The sequence below is a fragment of the Ahaetulla prasina genome, chromosome 3, assembly GCF_028640845.1.
Source record: "Ahaetulla prasina isolate Xishuangbanna chromosome 3, ASM2864084v1, whole genome shotgun sequence".
Taxonomy (NCBI): Eukaryota; Metazoa; Chordata; class Lepidosauria; order Squamata; family Colubridae; genus Ahaetulla; species Ahaetulla prasina.
The window spans coordinates 15261663-15286198 of NC_080541.1; the positions used below are offsets into that span (position 1 = coordinate 15261663).

Consider the following 24536-nt stretch of genomic DNA (forward strand, 5'->3'; position numbering starts at 1 on the left):
ACCTAGATTGGATCCCTCAAATCACAACTCTTTGTTGTTTTTTTCAAGATAGCCCGCCTCCTTCATTATTTTTACTGAAACCTAACATAAGTCTAATTTGTAAACCTAACTTGAAAAGTTCTTCCTTAGCATTGTTAATTAAAAGAAAATTAAAGTAACTGGACCGTGGAAATATTACTTTGCAAAATATGTTTTGGTAGTTTTCATTACAATGTGTATTTTGTCCTTGATTTTCTGGGCAAATATAAGCTAGTTATTAAGCCAGGTTATTGAACTTGGTTAACTTATTTTGTAGTGGCTGAGTTTACCATAATATTTGCAGGTATAAAATGCGATTATAAAATGTTTTAACCTTACTGGTTAAAGATAATTAACCAACGGTCTCTTATTTTAATTATTGGAGAATGCACTGAAAATATTCTTTATCTTAGATAACAGCATGCTAGAGACCAAACAGATGGTAACATTTGTGAATTGTTGATTAGAGCTGGATTATTTGAGGTCCTCGCAGTGAAAGGCTATCTATCTTATCACTAAATCTTGCAGACCAGATGCTGTATTTCATTTGTAGAACTAATTAAAGGGAATAATCTTGCAGGGAAATGAAGCTTATTCTTTAGTATATTGATAATTATTTTGATTTGATGTTCTTTTTTACAAAAATGTAAATTCTCTCTTTTAAGCAATCGTAAAATACATTTCAGAGGAATACTTTCCATTTAGAAGGCTTGCTTTCTCACATAATTGTTCACCTAATGAACGTGGTATTAATAATTTAGTACGCTTGAAACAAAAATGAAACCCCCATCTTAATTGTCTGAAGCGTTCAGCGCTATGAGCTTTTATTCAGACTGCCTTTCACTATCATTGCTTTGGCTTTTATTAATTGAGTACAAAAACAAACGGCAAAATAAACAATCGGGAAGTTTTAAAAAGGAAAAAACAAAACAAACTAAAGTAATGAAAACAGCATTTATTCGTAGACAGAAATACATAATATAGTCAGCTGCATGCAGGTAACTAAAGTAGAATATTCGTAGCTCAGGATTGAAATGAGCTGGTCTGTGGTGTTCTCTCAGCTTGCAACATGGGGCAAAATTCTCTTAACAATTGTCTCGTTTAGCAACAGAAATTTTAGCTTCCATTGTGGTCGTAAGTGGAGGACTACCTGTATACAATTGAGTTCCTTTTCCCTGACTTGACTTTCTTTCCTTTTCTTCTTTTTCCTTCTAGGCTTTAGATCAGGACAGAACTGCACTACAAAAAGTGAAAAAATCTGTAAAAGCAATATATAATTCTGGACAAGGTAAGCTTAATTTCTCTATATTACTATTTACTGCGTGTTAACAAATAATAAATACATTTGAAATAAATTGTTTTGAACCATAAGGATTAGGGAGAATTTCAAAATATAATGGAGTGGGAAAAATACAGATTTTTATTATAATATTTTTACAAGAGATGAAGCAGACTAAAGAAAGTAACTTTAAACATTTTTTAAAATGTAATTTTTTTTCCCAGTTTATATCCTTTTGTTTATATTCCTAGGGATTATTTAAGGGTTCAGAACCTTTTAAGTGTCTCTATCGTTATATCTGTCTCTACTAAGCAAGAAAACGAAAAAGTTCACTTAACAACCACGTTACTAACTTAGCAACGGCAGTGATTCACTGAACAACCTAAGAAAGGTTGTAAAATGGGGCAAAATTCACTTAACAAATGTCTCTCTTAGTAACAAATTTTGGGCTCAATTGTAGTCATAAGTCAAGGACTACCTCTGTATAGTTCTTTGTATTATCAGTATATTTTTTTAAAAAAATACTCCTAAACTATTGCCTTACACAATGTAAGCCGCCCTGAGTCTTCGGAGAAGGGCAGGATATAAATGTAAAAAAACAAAACAAAAAAAACCCCACCTTCGGAATAGTTATGGTGGTCTTTCAATATATATTTTTGCTTCAAAATGCATTTTTGAATACATATATTTAGCGTACTGATTAAAACCAAGAGAACCAGTATTTGAGAAGGCTTCCTTTTATTTCCACTTGCCAGCCCATATTTATTTAAAATATTTATATGGAATGCTCTTCTTACTCCACACAACTCTGGGTGGCTCACAACAACATTCAAAAGCAGTGATGGGATTCAACCAGTTTGCACCACTTTGGCCAAACCGGTTGTTAAATTGCTGGCTGGGCCCTCCCCTCCCCTCCCCTTCCAGAAGTGCCCCCGCACCCCGTTTTTGCTCCCAGGAGGTTGCAGGGAGGCCTACTAGGCCAAAACGGGCTGCAGGGACTGCAGTGTGCCCCCCTGCACCCCGTTTTTGCTCTGAGGAGGCTGCAGGGAGGCTTACTAGGCCCAAAACGGGGTGCAGGGGGTGCGATGCTCCACCGCGGCCCGCTTTTGATCCTGTCACACCCCCTGGCCACGCCCACCATGGCCACACCCACCCCAGCCGGTCATTAGGGCAGAGAACCATTTGTTAAATTATTTAAATCCCACCACTGCTCAAAAGGTAATAAAATGACAACCAAAGGCTCCATAACATTCCTCAACAGCTCTATCAATCATCATCCAGGTAGTAGCTGAATGATTTTATATGCATGCGCTAATAAACCTTACTGGCGAATATTAACAGTTTTCCTAGAATAACACCTGCTTTTAGCGCTAAAGGTAATAAGTGTGACATTCAGCACAGTGGTAATTCTGCAGCGTTGTTTGCATTCATCATTAATTTTTAATCTCTCTTCCCTGCATTAAGAAAGAAACGTGCTTGCATTTTTCATATGTGAAAAAGACAAATCTGAGAGTTGTTTTCAGTCTGACACCTTAAATGCTGGAATAGTGGTAACCGGGCCTTGAAAATTGACTTACGGAAAGATATAATTAACTGATTTGTTATTTCCTATCCAGATTTAGTCTCAAGAGAGCAAAGGGTTCTGCCAAATAAAATAAATCTAATAAAGGAAGTCCTCGACTTATGACCACAATTGACCCCAAAATTTCTGTTGCTAAATGAAACATTAGTTAAGTGATGCAAGTGAAAAACCCTATCAAAAATCACAGTTAGCTTTCGCGCAGTGTTGGAGAAATACAAACATACCTTCCGAAGGTTTAGTAATTCAAAAAGTATTTGATTGTGCTGAAACAGATAAATTAACAATTGAACTGAAAGGACAAATAGATTCGGAATACTATGCAATGTGGGAGAAGTGGTATAATTGGATTTTGAACAGAAAAAAAAAGAAGAAAAGAAATAGACAAAACAGAAGTAGAATTAAATTGTATGGTTAAAAATGTATAGAGTGTATTTGAATTGGAATGTTATGGTATGTAAATGGTCGCCATTCTGCATAAAATGAGTAAGATTTATTCATTTGTAAAAACGCAATAAAAATATTAATTAAAAAAAAAGAAACATAAAAAAAATCACAGTCGTGTGACTGCAGGAGACTGCAAATAGTTGTACAAGTAGACCAGTTGCCAAGTTTCCAAAATGTCGTCATGTAACTGCAGGGGTATGTGTAGTGATCATAACCTTGATATTAGGTTTAACTGTCACTAAGCGAACAGTTGCAAGTCAAGGACTACCTGTATACATGCCATTCAGAATTGTTTTCTGGTAAATGGGCAGCATGTATATTTATTAACAGACAGACAATTACTGTATTTTTCGGACTATATGACGCACTTCACCCCCCCACCCCACTCAGGTGGATGGAAATATCTGTGCATCTTATACAGTGATGCAGTGGTGCAGTGCCTATCAGCTGTTTAGGCGGTGGGGATCGCCGCCGACTATCGCCGCTGCCCATTCACAGCGGTCGGCGGTGTTTGGGCCATGGTTGCAAACGGCTGGGGCGGCAATTGAGCCTTGGTGGTAAAGGCATTTTTTTTTCCTCCTCTAAAGCTAATGTGCGTCTTATACTCCGAAAAATATTGTATGTATACGTGTGTGTGTGTGTGCGCATACATAAAGTGTTTTATATATATAAAGTGTTTTATATATATAAAGTGTTTTTCTGTTGAAGCACCTGATCTGCCCAATAAAGGGAAGAGAACTTGTGGCTCAGAGGTTAATACAACTGCCTAATATGCAGGCTGCCCAAGTTCGAATCCAAGTAAGGGTATGATTAGCTGATGAGAGCTAAATAGCTTGAAATAGATCTATACTAGTCTCCCTTTATTTCTTTATCTGCAAAACACACACACACACATATATACACACACAAACACACAGAGAGACAGACAGACAGACAGACACACACACGACAAAATATATTGCCACAGGATTGGACCACTAAAATATTTCTTCTTTAGGTTCTTGTCTTTTCTCTAGTATTTCATGGCTGTGATGCACTTATTTAGCACTATTAATATATCCAATACTAATATTAAGAAATACTTGAGTATCATGTCGAATACAGCTTTTGTAGGATGGTGACAGAGCAGAAAAGAGATTTTTAATTACCCTTTAGTTTGTTTGCTGTGATTCATAGCTGTTATTTATGCCGTGCCCTTGGTTGCTCAACCATAGTCAAGGAAACCAAAACTCTTCAGTGAATAATTTGTTACTGACTCAATGTTGAAAGCTTATGTTTTGTTTTAGGAAACGTTCTTTTCTTTTTGCTTGTTTTTCCAATTTCATTCGTAATTCATTTGTTGGACATTACTGCTTTCCTTTCTTTCTTTAATTAATATGCTATTAAAGCATGATGATTTTTTAAATTAATATGCCATGTCTTAATGATTGAAGCAGGGAGCGGACTTTAGTTACACTCTGGTATAGGTAGATCTTGAATTATGATAACAATTGAGCCCAAAATTTCTGTTGCTAAACAAAACATTTGTTAAGTGAGTTTTGCAATAGAATAGAATAGAATAGAATAAAATAGAATAGTTTGAAAGGAGGTCTTCTAGTCCAGCCCCCTGCTTAGCCAGGAAACCCTACACCACTTCAGACAAATGGTCATCCAATCTCTTCTTAAAAACTTCCAGTGTTGGAGCATCCACAACTTCTGGAGGCAAGTTGTTCCACTGGTTAATTGTTCTAACTGTCAGGAAATTTCTCCTTAGTTCTAGGTTGCTTCTCTCCTTGATTAGTTTCCACCCATTGCTTCTTCTCCTGACCTCAGGTGCTTTGGAGAATAGCTTGACTCCCTCTTCTTTGTGGCAACCCCTGAGATATGGGAACACTGCTATCATGTCACTCTATTTTCTGACCTTTCTTGCCACAGTTGTTAAGTGAATCACTGCAGTTCTTAAGTTAGCAACATGATTAGTCACAAAAGGTGATCACATGATCGTGGACACTGCAACTCTCATAAATATGAGTCAGTTGCTAAGCATCCAAATTCTGATCACATGACCATGGGGATGGTGCAGTGGTCATGAATGTGAAAAACAGTCATAAATCCCCTTTTGTTCAGTGCCATTGTAACTTCAAATGGTCACATATGCTACCTGTATATGCTACCACAAGATGTTCCTGGAATGATGATGTACTGTTGATGCTGAATTTCTATTCCTAAGTCATTCTTCAAATACTTTTTTTAATAGTCTCAACTTCGACTTTGTAGGAGAGCAAAACATTATTAGGATAATTTCTCTCTAAAAGTCCAATATTGCTATTGCAGTTAGCATTATTAGCATTAGAGCAGAGTTCCCCAACCTTTCCAGATTCACGGCGGTTATGCATGCACACAAACACCCGTTGATCACATGAGTGGGGCTGCTAGTCCCCATTATGCTCGCGTGAATGGGCCTGTGTGTGTGTTCACACACATGCGCACTGGACTGCTACTCACATGGTCCGGTGGCCAATAGGCCGCAGCTCACAATTTGGGGACCCCTGCTTTAGACCATTCCATTGTCAGGGTTCCAAGTAATACCCCCAATGAAAGAAGACTCCGAGGCTAGAAGTTCCTCAAAGTTCCACTTTATTAGAGATGTCATATTGGCACATCTGGGAAAACCCGAATCTGAAAGCTTCTGGGTTTTCCCCACCCAAAGGAAAGTCAAAGTCCCTTCCCTTGCACCCACATGTCCATCACATGGTCCAATCAATCCACCGTCCCCACTGGAGATGCCTCCCAGTCACCCCACTCCGGGTGCTGGCTAAACGTCCTTGACTCCTAGAGAAAAGAATGTTGGTATGGCTAGATATCTCTCCAACTCCATGCAATCCCTCCTCCTAGTTTCCCACAGCACTAAATGTGGCAGCCCTGAAAATTCAAAGAAAAAGATGGCCTCCAGGGCTGACTCCCATACTATGTATTTGGGGCGAAGACTTAGGTGTCTTCCCATGTGACGTTTAAGGTCTTTAAGTCCTCTATGAATGTTCTTCATCATATATTTCAAGGGCATTCTGTTGGCCGTTTGGCATCATTATCTCATTGCTGTGTTGGGAATTCAATTATTCTGCATACGGAGTTTATGACCTGCAAGTTGGAATCTTCTGCATGTGACAGTTTTATGTAATTTGCAGGAGCACCTCTTCGTTAGTAACATGGTTAAAATAGCAAACCTTTAGGATTCAACGATGGCATCTTTGTTGGAAGATGCTGAGTCTCTTGTTAAAATATTTGCTGACGCCCTCCAGGTTTCACTGGCATAAATAGCTGAAAATAATTACCTTAAATAACATAACTTTTAATATCTTTGAAATGAACAAATGGCCAATTTTAGCATCGTTCTCTTAGAAAAAAAATACTTGTTATTTCTCATTGTGACTGTGTCTTCTTGTAAAGTTGAATTAACTGAACATTTTTCTCTTTCAGAACATAGCCAAAATGAAGAAAGCTATGCACAAGTGCTAGATAAATTTGGAAGTAATTTCTTAAGTAGAGATAATCCAGACCTGGGCACTGCTTTTGTAAAATTTTCCACACTAACTAAGGAATTGTCAACACTGCTTAAAAACCTGGTAAGACGCTTCTAATCTTTTTGTCCTCTAAAATATTTACAATTATTATTATATAAGGGTTGTTATACAAGTTATATAAATGTAGGTTATATTGTTATATAAGTATTGATTGTAATAAACAACCGAACCGTTTACATTTCTGGAGGGAGCTTTATATTTTAAATCCAGTTCGATGCAGCTATGGAAAAAAACGTTGGTGGGGTCTAATGCAATGTTTATAAGCACTTGGTCTACTTTGTGAATGACTGAAGCTATTCAGTCTATGCAGTCATTTGTAATGACATTCACCTTAAATTTGGGTTTTAAAATTAGCTTTCTTGTTTGGTTTTTGCAAACTGTTTCTGGAGAAACAGTTGAAATGATTTTAAGTGAATGCATTTTTCTTCTCTTTCAATCTCTCCCTATTCAGTAGGGTACATTTAATAAATCAGTTCAGTATTAAAATAATAGGTTTTCCATTCCTCAGAACACAAAGCTGTAAAGCTATAAATTTTGTGTTTACTGTCTAGGAGTTATTACCGCAAGGTACACCGTTCGAGTAAGCTTATTTTGAGTGATACAATAGCAATAGCACTTAGACTTATATACCGTTTCACAGTGCCTTAACAGCCCTCTCTAAGCGGTTTACAGAGTCAGCATATGGCCCCCAACAATCTGGGTCCTCATTTTACCGACTTCAGAAGGATGGAAGGCTGAGTCAACCTTGAGCCCGTCAGGATCGAACTCCTGGCTCTGGGCAGAGTCAGCCTGCAATACTGTATTCTCACCACTGTGCCACCATGGCCCACCACAATAGAATGTACGTGACAACAGACCCAACATGTAATCATAATTTGGACTTACGCCCTCCATCTTTCTCAGCTTTCATGCTCTATTCTTTGATTCTTCCTTGTAATTCTAGTTTGGAAGGTTAGTATCTTGAATGGGCTGGCAAGCTACAGCTGCCATAAAGTGAGAAGTAATTAAGAGATGACTAAGGTTCAATATGAAAGCATACAATAGAAATCCTGTTCCTGTAAATGAATTATATTAAATATGGGGTGTGCCTTCAAGCCAGTATAGACATTGGTGACTTCCTAGACAAGTTTAAGCAGTTTTCATAGTAATATTTTTTTAGGAAGTGGTGTCCCCCTTTCTTCTTCCTAGAGCTAAAAAAGAGTTAACTGACCCAAAGTCACCCAGTTGGCTTTGTGTTTAAGGTGGGACTAGAACTTATAGTGCCCTGAGTTCTAGCCTAGTGCCTCTAACCCCTACACCAAACTGGTTCTCCTTCCTTCTCTAATACTGTGTGAAGCCAGTATGTAGTATTTATTATATTCTAAATGTTACATTTGAATTTGTTCCATTGGTGTAATGCAAGGGTCTCCAAACTTGACAACTTTAAGACTTGTGGACTTCAACTCCCAGAATTCCCCAGCCTGCGTGAGGAATTCTGGGAGCCGAAGTCCACTAATTGCCAAGTTCGGACACCCTTGGTATAAGGGAATTTCTAAGCAGTTGTTTCTGTGGAGTCCTGACCTTTCCGATACTTCATTACTCATCAAGCTAATATCACCAGTGCTATTGAGTGTAGGGTTTGCTTCGTGTTAATATACAGTAGCTTGGTCTACAAGTGTTGGTGGGGGTGTGCCTTTTTTTTTGTTAGTTGCTTGATTAGGCTATTGTTTTCTCCTTGATTAGTTGTCTGATGTTAATCCCTGCATTTCCAGGTCTAGGTTGCAGGAAAAAGATGTGTTCTGGTTTTTTTGTTGTCTTCTTAGCTTTCCTATTGCCTCTTTTGAACGCTGTGTAAATGTGGTTTATCTCTGTGGGTCTGTAGATGGCTGATTTGTCTGAATGCAAAGCTTCCAGGAACTTTCTAGCAATTTTGGATTTAGCTTAGTCTAGGCTGTCACAGCTTCCTAGTTGAAGCTATGGCTGAGTCTCTCCAAAGTTGTTTTTGGAAAGTAACCTCAATTATTATGTCAAATCCATCAGCAACAACTTCCGAAGAGGGTCAGCTTGACAAAAGCAGCATTGCACCGTGTAATACAAGCACCACTCATTCTAATGGAATGTGTGGATGAGTTTGGGGAACAAGGGGAAGAGATACTGGCTAGGAAACAATCCAATAAGAGAGGCAAGAGCCCCCAGCGGCTTAACAGACAGAGAAAGAAACTAAAGAAAATTCTGTCCCAATGCATCATGCAATTAAAAGCTGCATCAGGAAGTTTGCACCTTCAGACTTGAAAGATTCTGTTAATGTAGGCTTACCGTAAATTAGAATTAGTTCATTTAGTTGTGTTTCCCTGTCTGGTTTACCTGGGAGCGATGACACCCATTTTTTTTTAATGAGTGTTTTGATGTGGTGCATACATCCAGAAGAGGCAGCATTTTGTTATTTTGAAGAAAGCAGCAGGAGTCTGGGACATTCATGACTATCAAATGAAGACTACCTCCTCGAGCTCTTTACATCAAGATGACAGTATCTTGCACGAACATTAGCTAGTAACTATTGCTATGAGCTACTATCATCTTTAAGACTTTTGGAGCCTTCCAAAATGGTTCTTCTGGCTCGCCAAGGCCTTTACCCCAATTACCTGGAGGTCTTTTCCTACTCTGAAATTTAGGTTTTCCATCATAAAACTCCCAAAGGCATCGAAGTGTTGAATGTCAATACCCAGCAGCTTTGAATTCATGGAATTTGAATATATAAACCTTCAACTTATATAGGGCTTTATATAGGGCCGTGGTGTGGCTCAGGCTGTAAGAAGCCTGTTATTAAACACAACAGCTTGCAATTACTGCAGGTTCAAGCCCCACCAGGCCCAAGGTTGACTCAGCCTTCCATCCTTTATAAGGTAGGTAAAATGAGGACCCAGATTGTTGGGGGGGCAATAAGATGACTTTGTATATAAATATAGAAATAGAATGAGACTATTGCCTTACACAATGTAAGCCGCCCTGAGTCTTCGGAGAAGGGCGGGATATAAATGTAAATAAATAAATAAAAAACTTCCGTATTTAGTGTCAAAGTTGCTACATCTTCAAAAACAATTCGTTCCTCCCTATTCCTCCAAATAAATACATAGATAGAACTCCATTTACAACTATTCCTTTAGTGAGTGTTCAAAGTTACAACATAAAAAGCTTAGCTGATCCTCACACTTATGACTGTCACAGCATTCCTCAGGGTCATATGATCACAATTTGGCCACTTGGCAACTGGCATGTACTTACCACAGTTGCAGTGTCCCGAAGTCACGCGATCTCCTTCTCAATCACAATGAATGAAAATGAAAAGCAAAATGAAGGAAGTTGATTAATTTGACCCATCATCTTGTGGTCTTTTGGATAAATAGTTTTTTTAAGATGAACAGTAAATCTGCTGACAGTTGAGAGTTGCCGAAACAATTTGAAACTGGTTTCCAGGGGTGGGATCTCATATATAGGTAGTATAAATCCTCAAGGTAAATCCTCAACTTACAACCACAATTGAGCCCAAAATTTCTGCTGTTAAATAAGACATCTGATAAGTGAGTTTTGCCCAATTTTACGACATTTCTTGCCACGGTTGCTAAGTGAATCACTGCAGTTATGTTAGTAACATAGTTGTTAAGTGAATGTAGCTTTCCCATTGACTTTGCTGGTCAGAAGGTCACAAAAGGGGATCACATGACCCCACGGGACACTTGCAACCGTCATAAATATGAGTCACTTGCCGGAGCATCTGAATTTTGATTACATGCCCATGAGGATGCTGCAAAAGGTTCATAACTATAAAAAAACCATCATAAGTCCATTTTTTTTCAGTGCTGTTGTAACTTTGAACGGTCCCTAAGTGAACTGTTGTAAGTGGAGGACTACCTGTATATAACTTTTTTTTCAACCTGGGAAGTTTTGTTGACTTTATGCTGGCTGGGGAATTCTGGGAGTTGAAGTCCACCCATCCTGTTTTTTTCCCTTGCGTCTCAAAATTGCGTTGATTTGCCATTGTCCCAGAGGTGGGTTTCAGCAGGTTCTGACCAGTTCTGGAGAACCGGTAGTGGAAATTTTGAGTAGTTCAGAGAACCGATAGTAAAAATTCCGACTGGCCCTTGCCACCATCTATTCTCTGCCTCCCAAGTCCCAGCTGATTGGGAGGAAATGGGGATTTTGCATTATCCTTCCCCTGGAATGGGGAGGGAATGGAGATTTTACAGTATCCTTCCCCTGCCACACCCACCAAGCCACGCCCCGCCCACCAAGCCACACCCACCGAACCGATAGTAAAAAAATAATAATGAATCCCACTAATTGAATCGCATCATCCCTCAAAAAGGTTCACAATTTGACTCAAATCTCAGCGTTCAAAGAATTTTACTTTTCTTTCTTTACAAAAGGCAAAAAGCCTGGGGAACCCAGAGTGGGATGAAGCCCATCCAATGGCTTATCTGATTGATAGTTATTTGCCAGGGGGAAGCATTATTGTTTTTAACTATTTGCCTATTAGGTTTTTATTTTCGTCAGCAGCCCAGGGTCCCAGAGAGCGAGTGGGCGGCCATATAAACCCTCTTAAATAAATAAATAAATTATTTCAACAGAAGAACAGTTTGCCTGCTCTTCACGATATCCCCCCTAGCTGTATTTTAGTTTTGAAAAAAATGAAAATGAAAAAAGGAGAACCTCTTCTCCCTTGGAAACGCGCTCTTAAATTCAAAACACTTCCAGCTGCTTTAAAGAAGTAAGATCTTTTGAACATGGGAAGCCCAATATGATCTTCAACGGTGGTTAAGCTGTGTTGGCTGAATATTGTTGTGCAGTGCTTGAACGGGTTACTCTTTATCTAAAAAACACCTTCTTAAAATCCTTTTCTTCTTGTCACAAGTTGGTGTAGCTTTGTTAACCAGGATAAAACCTGCGCTGTATGAAGTTTGGTCTGCCAGTACGTAGGAATAAGTTACATTTCTGCTTTAGAGTGTAAATGTGTTCTAGAAATGAGGTTACTTTGGTACAGGTAGCCCTTGACTTATTTAGCCCACAATTTCCAATGCTAAGACAGCTTTGGCCACCTAATGAGAAGGAAGGACTCACTGGAGAAGAGCCTAATGCTGGGAAAGATTGAGGGCAAAAGAAGAAGGGGACGACAGAGAGCGAGGTGGCTGGATGGAGTCACTGAAGCAGTCGGCGTGAGCTTAAATGGACTCCAGAGGATGATAGAGGACAGGAAGACCTGAAGGAACGTTGTTCATGGGGTCGCAATGGTTCGGACACGACTTCACAACTAACAACAAAAAAGACAGCTTTTCAATACCTTTTGCCCCATTTTACGACTTCTTGCCACGGTTGTTAAGGGAATCACTGCAGTTGTTAAGTTAGCAACAAGATTGTTGACAAAATCTGGTTTCCTCATTGACTTTGCTCATTAGAAGGTCACAAAGGGGATCAAATCACCCCGGGACATTGCAATGGTCATAAATATGAACCAGTTGCCAAGCATCCAAATTTTGAGTGTGTGACCATGGGGATGCTGCAATGATGGTGAGAAAAACAGTCATAAGTCACTATTCCAATGCTGTTAGAACACTCACTAAATGAATGATTGTAATTTGAGGACTATCTGTACTTAATTATTTTTTGGATGGATGGATGGATGGATATGATAGATAGATAGATAGATAGATAGATAGATAGATAGATGGATGATAGAGAGATAGAGAGGGGTGTCAAGCTGGTGGCAGGCAGGCAGCTATCAGTGAAGTAAGGTGAAGTCTTCAAGGCCTCTGGTGGCTCAGCAGACTAAGTCTGTCTGTTATTAACACAGCTGCTTGCAATTACTGCAAGTTCAAGTCCCCACCAGGCCCAAGGTTGACTCAGCCTTCCATCCTTTATAAGGTAGGTAAAATGAGGACCCAGATTGTTGGGGGCAATAAAAAGTTGACTTTGTATATAATATACAAATGGATGAAGACTATTGCTTGACACAGTGTAAGCCGCCCTGAGTCTTCGGAGAAGGGCGGGATATAAATTCAAATTTTTTTTAAAAAGTTGTAGTAGCATGGCCGTTAAATGAATCTAACTTCCCCATTGACTTTGCCTGTCAGAAGATTGCAAAAGATTATCAAATGACCCCAAGACACTGCATCCGTCATAAATATGAGTCAGTTGCCAAGTGCCTGGATTTTGATCATGTGACTATGGGGATACTGTAACAGTCGTAAGTGTGAAAAATGGTCATAAGCCACTTTTTTTCAGTGCTGCTGTAGCTTCCAACCCCCACTAAATGAATGCTTGTAAGTCGAGGGCTACCTGTAGTTTATTTTAAGTTCACTGTTTTTAAAAACTGAATAATATTCCTTTTCCTTCCTAGCTGCAAGGCTTGAGCCATAATGTTATCTTCACCTTGGACTCCCTGTTGAAAGGGGATTTGAAAGGAATTAAAGGGGTAAGCGTACACATTTAATATGGGCTTTAATAATGGGTGGTGATTTCTGTGCTTTTGCTGTTATCTAATCAATATAGTATAGTCAAGGTTATGGTGTACCCAGTTGCAATGCATGGCTGTGAAAGTTGGACCATAAGAAAGGCTGAGCGCCAAAGAATTGAGGCCTTTGAACTCTGGTGCTGTCAGTCCTAGAGGAGATCAACCCTGACTGCTCTTTAGAAGGTCAGATCCTGAAGATAAAACTCAAATACTTTGGCCACCTAATGAGAAGGAAGGACTCACTGGAGAAGAGCCTAATGCTGGGAACGATTGGGGGCAAAAGAAGAAGGGGACCACAAAGAACGAGGTGGCTGGATGGAGTCACTGAAGCAGTCGGCGTGAGCTTAAATGGACTCCAGGGGATGGTAGAGGACAGGAAGGCCTGGAGGAACATTGTCCATGGGGTTGCGATGGGTCGGACACGACTTTGCGACTAACAACAACAAATCAATATAGTGGGAACATTATCACATTTGCATCTGATTACATCTACTTGTAACTGCATTCTTATCTTTCCTATCGATCTGTTTTTTTTTTAAAAAAAACTTGAGTTATATGAGCTTTTAAGATTCACTAGGAGGTGGGGAGGGAAATACTTAAAGCTTTTAAGTCATTTTATAATCGTGGAACAATACGTTAAGCGTGCATTTTTAAATAGAGCACTGCCATAAACTTATTTTAAGTTAATTTTCTCTCCCTTAAGGATCTCAAAAAGCCTTTTGATAAAGCCTGGAAGGATTATGAGACCAAATTGTAAGTATGGTTAACTTTGTTGAACAAATAATTGTGCTTAAAGTCAAGAAGTTTATGGTGCATGGCTTACAGTCCCTCTTTGAGCGGGACGGATGGGACAGAAATGTGAAAAATAAAATAAAATAACCTCCCCTCTTTCTATACAGGTAGTCCTCAACTTATGACCACAATTGAGCCCAAAATTTAGGTTGCTAAGTGAGACATTTGTTAAGTAAGTTTTGTCCCATTTTACAACCTTTCTTGCCACAGTGGTTAAGTGAATTATTTCAGTTTTTAAGTTACTAACGGGGTTGTTAAGTGAATCTGAGTTCCCCTTAGACTTTCCTTGTCAGAAGGTCACAATAGCGGTTCACATGATCCTAAGACACTGCAACCGTCATAAATATGAGTCAGTTGCCATGCATCTGAAGTTTGATGACGTGGCCATGGGGGCGCTACCATGCTTGTAAGTGTGAAAAATGGTCACGGGTCATTTTTTTCAGTGATGCTGTAATTTTGAACAGCCACTAAACAAACAGTTGTAAGTCGAGGACTACCTAAACTCTTTTCACGTGTCTGTCACTTCATGGTTCGTTGTGTAAAAAATAAATGTATATAACTCGGGGGTGAAATTCACTTACCTTCCCTACCGGTTTGCAAATGTGCACGTGCCATGCTCGCGCTCGTTTCACTCGCATGCACTGTTGTCTGCGCATGTGCAAAGCCTTCTGTGCATGTGCAGAGGCTGAAAATCATCGCAAAAAAAGGGACGTCATGATGCCCGTGCAGGTGGGCGGAGCCTCCCGCAGTCGCCACTACCGGTTCCGCTGAGCCGAATAGAACCGGCTGAATTTCACCCCAATATAACTCAATACCGCTTAGGAATCTTAAAATACCAGTGCATCATGAATCAGTCAATCATGCTACGGTTTTTTAAAGCAATAAGTAAATAAGGATTCAAAACCTATTACAATTCCTTTTTTGGAACAGGATTGCTTCCAAGGTTAATTTCCTTAAAATGAAGCGTAGATTGGAAAAAAAACCTCAAATGCCAAGGTGCTGTAGAACTCAAATCGTCCTTGACGTGTTTATGTTGGATTTTTAAAATAACGGAGTCCTCCTTCTGCTTTTTAGCACTTAACAGCTTGCTCTTAAGGTGGAGAGCTATTTTGGTTTGGAATGTATTGTTTGATGAAGTCTTGATGAAATGGAAAACATGAGAAATGTCATTGTTTCTGTATGAGAGTGGACTCGGCTTGTGGATCCTTGTGATTGTCAGAAAAGTTTAACGGGTTTCGCCTTTTTTGCGGGTTTGTTTTGCAATTTTGACAGCACGAAAATTGAAAAGGAGAAAAGGGAACATGCCAAGCAACATGGGATGATACGGACAGAGATTACTGGGGCTGAGATAGCAGAAGAAATGGAGAAAGAGAGAAGGCTGTTTCAGCTCCAGATGTGTGAAGTAAGTCACGTTTTAAAACTCAAACGATTAAACGTTAATAAAGGAGAATGTTTGTAGCTCAGGGCTGACATGAGGGGTCCTTGGTGCTCTCTGAGCTTGCTTGTTTTCTCACAGACGTTTCATTACCCAAACTAGGTAATATCATCAGTGCTAGCATTGGGTAATGAAACGGCTGCAAGAAAACAAGCAAGCTCAGAGAACACCAAGGACCTCTCATGCTTAAACATTCCATGCTTAAACATTCCATAAATCTATTTATCCTGGCCACAATGTATAAAACAACTTGAAACCTGTGTTCCTGGTGCTGTATAAACTTGGTTATTTGCCTACAGATGTTTCATTACCAAACTAGGTAATATCATCAGGGCACCTGAGTGTTTATATGTAGTAGCTTTTCTGCCAGTTTTTGCAGGCTATAGTTTTCTCCTTCCCAGTTCTTTGATTAGGGTATTGCTTTCTGCCTGATCATTTGTCTGGTATTAATCCCTGCTTATCTGAATATTAGCTGCTGAAGGGGATGTGTTCCAGTCTTTTTGTTTCCTTTCAAGGTTTTTTATTGTCTGTCTGAAGTGGTATGTGAACTGGCATTTTGCTATGTTTTTTGATGGGTGATTTGTTTGAATGCCAAGCTTCCGGAAATTGTCTTGGATGCAAAGATAACAAATACTTCCCCAGCTGAAACTGTGGTTGAGTCTGTCCATGTGCTGAGAAGGACAAGCTACTGTTCATCAACTGGCAGCAAACTCTTGCTTGCACTGAAAATGTTACTTAATTGGGTATTGAAACATCTGCAAGCAAACAACCAAGCTCAGAAAGCCCTAAAATAGCCACAATTTGACCCTGAACTACAGATACCGTGTTTTCCCCAAAATAAGGCCCTGTCTTATATATTTTTTTTGAACCCTGAAATAAGCGCTTGGCCTTATTGCCATGCGCTCAAAAGCCCGACTGGGCTTATTATCAGGGGATGTCTTATTTGGGGGGAAACAGCGTGTTTCTCTATTGGAACTCAAAACTCTCCCCACCCCTTCCCAAATTGACAAGCAGTTACCAATTTTGTATCAAATTCAATAACTGTTTTAGGGTTAATTTACAAAAAGAAGATAAAAGTTGAGTTTGCTCAAACTGTGTGATTACATTGAATCTTCCTGTCAGCATTCCATGTAACACATCCATTACAGTCAGAAGTCCGAGGCAGGTAGATTTCTCAAAGAACATGTTTATTGGACACATCGTATCGGCACAGCTAGTGAAAACCAACTCTGAAAGTTTCCTGCGTTTATGATATAATTAAAAGAGCAATTGTTTCCCTCCCCAAGTGTCACAGGTCACATTGTCCAATTAAGGCATTTGGCGGGTTCCTTGATCACTCCTTTCCTTCTCCAATTTCCATCTGTTGGGATGACCTTGGTTCCCACATGAGAGCTCTTTGTTTTGTCTGCAAGACAGTCTATCTACTTCCCCCACTCAGAGTATGTGGCAACTATAAGGCAGCTAAAGATGGCTTCAGCCAGGTTCGCTTCAGAGTTGAAACACTTTCCTTGGCGCTTCACTGTTTGTGCAAATATAGCCTAGATCAGTAGTGGGTTTCAATTTAGTTTGCTACTGGTTCGCTCATGCGCATGCACGTCTGGGTGGGTGGGTGGAGCCTGCCGCTGCCACTACTGGTTTGCCCGATCTGGGGCGAACTGGTAGCAACCCACCATTGGCCTACTCCCTGGTCCGTCTCCAACTCCCTGGTCCGTGGACTGGCACTGGTCCATGGCATGCAAACAAGCGATGCCCCATCCGTGGGATGCAGGCAGCACACAAAACCACACCCCCTCTGGTCCACAGAAAATCCTTTCTCCACAGAATCAATCCCTGGTGGCAAAAAATGGAAGCCGCTGGCCTAGATAAGTGTTTATCAACCTCAGCAAATGTAAGATGTGTGGACTTCAACTCCCAGTAAATCTTTTAGCAGCATAGAATAGCATATACTATTTTCCTGTTCATTCTCTTTACTATTTCATGTGAATTTTCCCAATAACAACGCAAGATTTTGGACTGGAACTAAATGGGATATTTATTTATTTGTGTCGATCATCCCTACCACAATCCAAAGCGATTCTAGGTGCTTTACAGATAATCAAAATATTAAAAAAAAAATGTGATGCTAGCATAATTCGCAAGCATCATTTATGATGAACTTGGAATTTGCTTTTGATATTGCACCAAATCAAAGAACATGTAAGCCCAAAATTTGCAGGTTTTCGTGCCTCTAAATGTTTTTAGTGCAGTGCCGTACTTTAGAACAGTATTACTACTTTAAAGCACTTAATGTAAATTTAGACCTAGCTATTCAATGTCTAAAAAGGTTAGTAATTGTATTAGGAAGGAAGAAAAAACAATGGCATTAGACAACTTAGAAAGCACTATTCATCACAGTATTGGCTTAATGTAAAATATCCTTGCTATGTTTTACTGTTCTATATACAGCACAATTTTAATCACATATTAGCAGAGTGCCTTCAGATGCAAGCTGTAAACAACTTGCAAGATAATTGTTAAATTTGTTAAAATAGATTTCAAATAGAACCTGCCTTTGAATGCAGCTAGGCCCAAATGTATAATTATCTACTGAGCTTTGATTTTTTTCTCTCTCTCCATAGTATCTCATTAAGGTTAATGAAATCAAGACGAAAAAGGGTGTGGACCTTTTACAAAATCTTATTAAGTATTATCATGCACAATGCAAGTAAGTAAATTTTTTTCATCTCTTCATCTGCAATGTGCTTTTTAAAAAAATATAGAAGGCTTTTTCTCCTCAGGGATGACATCACCTGCTTTTATTGAAATTTCTCGATTTCAAAAATAAAAATAAAAATGGGAACGCCCTTTGTTCAGACTCTTTGTTCAGAGTCGTAGATATTGAATTCCTATTGTTTTCTGCATAGAAGGTTTGATTTGATTATCCTTTCACTGTCATGCAAACTGGTTTGAAAAATGAGTCGAGATATAATCTGGAAAGAGAAGAAAAAGCTACCTTGAATGCAAGATACAATTCACATTGAAGGAAATATGCTATTTCCTGGCCTGTAGTTGTTAAGTGAATCATGCGGTCATTAAGTGAATCTGATTTCCCCCTTGACTTTTGCTTGTCAGAAGGTTGCAAAATGTGATCAGCTGACCCAGGACACTGTAATAGTCATTAATAGATGCCAGTTGCCAAGCACCTAGATTTTGATCATTTGACCATGGGGGAGGCTGCAATGGTCGTAAGTGTGAAAACCGGTCATAAGTCATATTTTTCAGTGACGTTGTAACTCTGAACGGTCACTAAATGAATGGTTGTAGGTTGAGGACTACCTATAATCAAATTTATATGGCTATCCATCTCATATAAAGTCCACAATCAGATAAACAAGAATACACATACACACACAGTCATAAAAAAAAAATCAAAATTCAGTATTAAAAATAAAATATTGTAAGCATCTAGAAACCCCACAAAGAGAATGACTATGTTCACCTAAGAAACAGAGCCATCTATAGATATCTCTGGTTCTCTATTGACATGGGGTTTGTGGAATCGGGCTAACCTATGTATTGAAAAAAAAAATCTGTTAAATTTAAAACCTGATTCCAACACTGCTGATGAATAACATTTTATTTTCATTATAGTTTCTTTCAAGATGGCTTGAAGACAGCTGATAAACTCAAACAGTACATTGAAAAGCTAGCTGCTGATTTATATAATGTAAGTCATCCATTTATTTATTTATTTATTTATTATTATATTTGTATACCGCCCATCTCCCGAAGGACTCAGGGTGGTTCACAGCCAAAAAACAACAGAAAACATATAATACATATAAACAGCTAAAAGAATAGACAGTTAAATTCAATTGATGCCTAAAACTATAAGTATAAATTTTAAAACCTCATTTAAACCCCTTTTTTTAAAAATCCCAATTTAAAAACTACGTTCAAGCTAGTCCTGCTCTTCGAAATAGTAACGTCTTCAGCTCGCGGCGGAAGGACCTGAGATCGGGGAGTTGACGAAGCCCCAGAGGGAGCTCGTTCCAGAGGGTAGGGGCCCCGACAGAGAAGACCCTCCCCCTAGAGGTCACCAGCCGACATTATTTAGCTGACGGTATCCGGAGGAGGCCCTCTCTGTGAGAGCGCACTGGTCGGTGAGAGGCTAATGGTGGCAGTAGGCGGTCCCGTAAATAATCCATAATACAGGGCCTATTTGATAGTTACCTACGGTGGGGTACAAATAGCCAAGAATAAAAAGTGAAGTAGGGTTCACAAAATTGCTTTCACAAATGGACTATCTGGCCTTGCTGACTTTCAGATTTGTTAAACCAGCCACATTTGTTTGCTCACATTGTGAAGAATGAAATGGATTTACAACTGTGACCTCAGGTAGAAGTTTCTGCTATGTTATTATGAGTCCATTCTCCTGTATTGCTCGAAAAATAAAAGTATTTGGCTGGCTACACATTTGAATAGCCCTCTGGTAGATTGGCTCTGCTATGGTACATTATAGAAATAAACAATCTTATTACAATTTTAGAAACTTCTGGGGAACTTTTAAGTCAATCTTTCTCAACCTTAGCAATTTTAGGACGCGTGGACTTCAACTCCCAGAATTCCCCAGCTGAGCTGACTGGGGGAATTCTGGGAGTTGAAGTCCACGCATCTTAAAAGTTGCCACTGCTCTAACCCTATACCTTTTTTGAAACTCCTGTGCCCTGCACTCATTAGGATATTAAGATTTATTTTCAATGTTATTTGGGAATTTGTTTCAGCAATTTTCTTTTTTAGTCCGACTATATTTCTAGAAAAAAGGATAACTAAGCATAAATTCAGTGGCCATTCTAAACTCTTACATAGCTAGGTTTACCCCAGGCCTGCTGTTCTCAGAGTCTTACATGCAGGTAGTTAATGTAAAAAAGGGTTAGTGTTGTAAAATGGTGTTTTGTAGCGTGAGGAATGCCGTTCTTTGTGGTCAAACCATGGGATCAGTGATTTCTTGAAAGTGACTGTGGTTCTTTTAAAAGAGACTGAACACACTTCCTCAATGTAGCTTGTTTTGAATATATATGGGGGTGGAAAAGTGTAAAGAAAATCTGCGTTCTCAAAACTTCCCTTCTGGACTGAGCTCATTATGGTTTTCAGAGAATAAATAATGAAGAGAAGGAAAAAAGCATAGATTTTATTTCCACTGTAGATGATTAAAATTTGAGGCATTAGGCTAGGAACTAGGAGACTGAGTTCTAGTTCTGCCCTAAGCATGAAAGCTGGTTGGGTGACCTTGGACCAATCACCAGGAGGCTCTTGAGTACTAGTCCCACCTTAGGTGTGAAAGCCAGCTTTGGGCCAATAAGCAGGAGACTTGAGTTCTAGTTGCACCTTAGGCATGAAAGCTGGCTGCATGACCTTGGGCTAGTCACACACTCTCAGCCCAAGTTGCCTCACAGATTTGCGGTTGTGGGGAAAATAGGGAGGAGGGAGTATTACATATGTTTGCTGCCTTGGATTACTTACTAATAAAGGTGGGATAAATATTTAACATTATACAAAGACACACACTTAAGTATATTTGTGTTGATCCAAATAATACAGAAATGCACATGGGTAACAAATTGTGGATATTTTTGCTCTAGATAAAACAGACACAAGATGAAGAAAAGAAGCAACTTACTGCATTGAGGGACTTGATAAAATCCTCTTTACAACTTGACCAAAAAGAGGTAAGAATCACAAGCAAAACTAGTGCCAGTCTGAGTTACTTATATACTAAGAGCTTTGGTGGCGCAGTGGTTAGAATGCAGTATTGCAGACTACTTCTGCTGACAGCTTGCTGCCTGCAGTTCGATTCTCACCAGCTTAAGGTTGACTCAGCCTTCCATCCTTCCGAGGTGGGTAAAATGAGGATCCAGATTGTTGGGGACAATAGGCTGACTCTGTAAACTGCTTAGGGCTAGGGCTGTAAAGCACTGTGAAGCAGTGTACATATTAAATGCTGTTGCTATTGCTATGAGCAATGGGTTGAATGCCATTGATGCCATTTTACACTTAGTAAAGTCAGCATTTAAAGTGACATAAAAAGACACTCTAATTGGGATGTTTGCATTATATTTATTATTTACATGCTATTATAGACTATGTGATTTATAATTAGTAGCTCATGGCCAGAGAGTATGGAAAATAAAATAAAAAAAATAAAACACCTGAGTAGATCCTGTGAAAGATTTGTAGTATTATAAGGTCTCCCAATTTATTGCAAGTTACTGTCTGCCATTCTTCAGTGGTATCACAAGTATGACTCAATCATGCTGCCCATCAAACGAACACCACAGCTTTTCTAGCTTATGGTGTATCTCAGCCCTATAAGATAAACCAGACAAAGAAGCCAACTATTTAATCCTTCTAATTGTAAGTCTTTTGCATTATCTTTTGACCTTTTTATTATTCTGCAAACTTTTTATTATTCTGCAAAACTAAACTATAGCAGTGAGATGGGTTGCATATAAATTCAATAAATAAATAAACCAATGCCATGTAAGTCTAGAACTACTTTTATTGGAACAGCTGTAGAGATACAATCTTGAATGGCTGAATATGCTGCTCTCCTTCCTCATTTTTTTGATTTTGTGTCAGAAGCGTTGAGGCATTTCTGGGTTGCAAGGATTAGCTGGTGACATCACCGTTGCCCTGGGGACACCCAGAAGGATGAGAGCTCAACCCGGCTTCGCAGCAGTTCTCGGGTCTCGAACACGAACTTGCTAACCTCCTGCCTCCTCCCACCACTTCAGCCATAGTGCTCCTTTCCCTCCCTCACTTCTTAAGTTAGGGAGGGACCTCTCTGAGGCATTTTGTCAAATTATTTTCTTGGAAAGGAGCTCAAGCTATACTTGTCTGATCATTGCCTTGGTGAAGGGATGTCTCTTCTTATCCTTTAAGGCCTAAGGCATTTTTAGTATAATTCTTGTGGAAAATACCAGAGAATTGTTGCTAGCCATTTAGATCTTCAAGTTCAACTTTTTTGTCATTGCTTGAACCCATTCTTATCATCGGCTGTCCTTTCTCCATGACAGAAAACAACTTGCTTTCTGAGGAATTGGTTGCTCCATGGCTATGACATTTTTCCTCCACTACTCCAGTGGATTATATTTCTTTAATTATTTTAATCCATTGGTTCATGTCCAATCCTCTATAAGGAGAGCAGTCTTCACTTTCTTTGTGTGGCACCATTTCTCCAGACAATTATCATATCTCCTTCAATCATCTTCTGTTAAGACTAATAATAATAATAATAATATTTTAATTTGTATACCGCCCTTCTCCCGAAGGACTCAGGGCGGTGAACAGGCAGGTAAAATACAAATATACACAATAATTAAAACAACCCTTAAAAAACTGATTAAATTAGCCCAAATATTAAAATAACTTACACCCCTATAAAATTATAAAAATTTAAAAGACCCATCGAATTCAATTAAAATCTAAAGATAAAAAATCAAGCTAGTCCAGCCATACGAAATAAATAGGTTTTAAGTTCGCGGCGAAAGGTCCTAAGGTCAGGTAGTACTAGACGTACCTATATCCATTTCCTTCATCTTTTCATAGTAGTGAATTCCCTGATCATCTCTGTTGCCATTTTCTGAATCTGTTCTAGTTTCTTATACTTAACAACCTCAGTTTGGATCAGAATTTCACTTAACAAGGAAGTTGTTAAGGGAGTTGGATTCAATTTTATGATTTTTTTTGCCATGGTTGTTAAGTGAATGACCGCCTTTGTTAAGTGAATCACATTATGAGCCGTGGTGGCGCAGTGGTTAGAGTGCAGTACTGCAGTCTACTTCTGCTGACTGCTAGCTGCCTGCAATTTGGCAGTTCAAATCTCACCAGGCTCAAGGTTGACTCAGCCGTCCATCCTTCCAAGGTGGGTGAAATGAGGACACAGATTGTTGTGGGCCAATAGGCTGATTCTGTAAGCCACTTAGAGAGGGCTGTAAAAGCTCTGTAAAGTGGTATAAAAGTCTAAGTGCTATTGTGCAAAACTGGCTTTCTCCATTGACTTGCTCGTTGGAAGCCAGCTGGGATGGTCATGGGGATCCCTTAATTTTCTGAGGATTTTTCTGTTGACTTCTTTAATCCTCTGTCTTCTACTTCAATCAGGAGTGCCCCCTTCTTAGTTTTTTCATGTGATGGACTTCACAGTTTACGCTTGAGGGACTTCTACCTAGTAAGAGAAGTTGAAAGAATCCCTCATTTATCTATTATCTATTATCTTCTGCCTCTGATTTATGCACATTGTTTTCTTACTATATAGCATTCTTTTTCTTCCTACCATTCTGCTTTCTGGAAGGAAATAGAAAATATTGGTCTTTCCTCTTTTCCATCTGTGGATTCCATTCTTCCCAGCTCCTTGAGGTCAAAAGTACATATGGAATATATTGTGTGTTCCGTCCGTTTCCTTTGAATTGCAAGTTACGTGTGGACAAAGTGTCCATCTCAGGCCTGTATAACACAAGGAGACGGTCACACTTTTTTTTCCTCCCAAATATTTTTTTTTCTCTCTCAGTGCTTTCATACTCCATAAAGGTGACTTTAAAAAAACCTTCTGTTTTGACCCAGCTGCCCAAACACGACAAACCCTCTGTATTTAAATATATGATTCCTGTATTAGGAAGCGCCAGCAGCCCCGGCAACACGTTTCTCTCTCACCACAGGCTAACAAGTTGGTCCAGCAGGGAGATAAATATTATTTATTTATTTATTTATTTGATTTTTATACCGCCCTTCTCCCGAAGGACTCAGGGCGGTGTACAGGCAGCAGTAAAAAATAACAATACAATGTACAATTTAAAATAGAAATTAAGAAACTTATTATAATTAGCCTAGCATTTTAAAAATTTATAAAACTAAACCCCATTTAAAATAAATAACAAATTTAAAATCAATTAAATTTAAAATTTATA

At 39.1% G+C, this 24536-nt stretch overlaps 1 protein-coding gene across 1 annotated transcript in view; it reads left to right on the forward strand.

Moving 5' to 3' along the window:
* Positions 1-24536, forward strand: part of ASAP1 (ArfGAP with SH3 domain, ankyrin repeat and PH domain 1) — a 128762-nt gene that overhangs the window by 32680 nt on the left and 71546 nt on the right. The window contains exons 3-10 of the mRNA XM_058178499.1: positions 1234-1306; positions 6780-6925; positions 13254-13328; positions 14071-14120; positions 15432-15561; positions 18213-18298; positions 19225-19300; positions 21216-21302. Coding sequence (XP_058034482.1) covers positions 1234-1306; positions 6780-6925; positions 13254-13328; positions 14071-14120; positions 15432-15561; positions 18213-18298; positions 19225-19300; positions 21216-21302 — 723 coding nt within the window. The remainder of the gene's footprint in view (positions 1-1233; positions 1307-6779; positions 6926-13253; positions 13329-14070; positions 14121-15431; positions 15562-18212; positions 18299-19224; positions 19301-21215; positions 21303-24536) is intronic.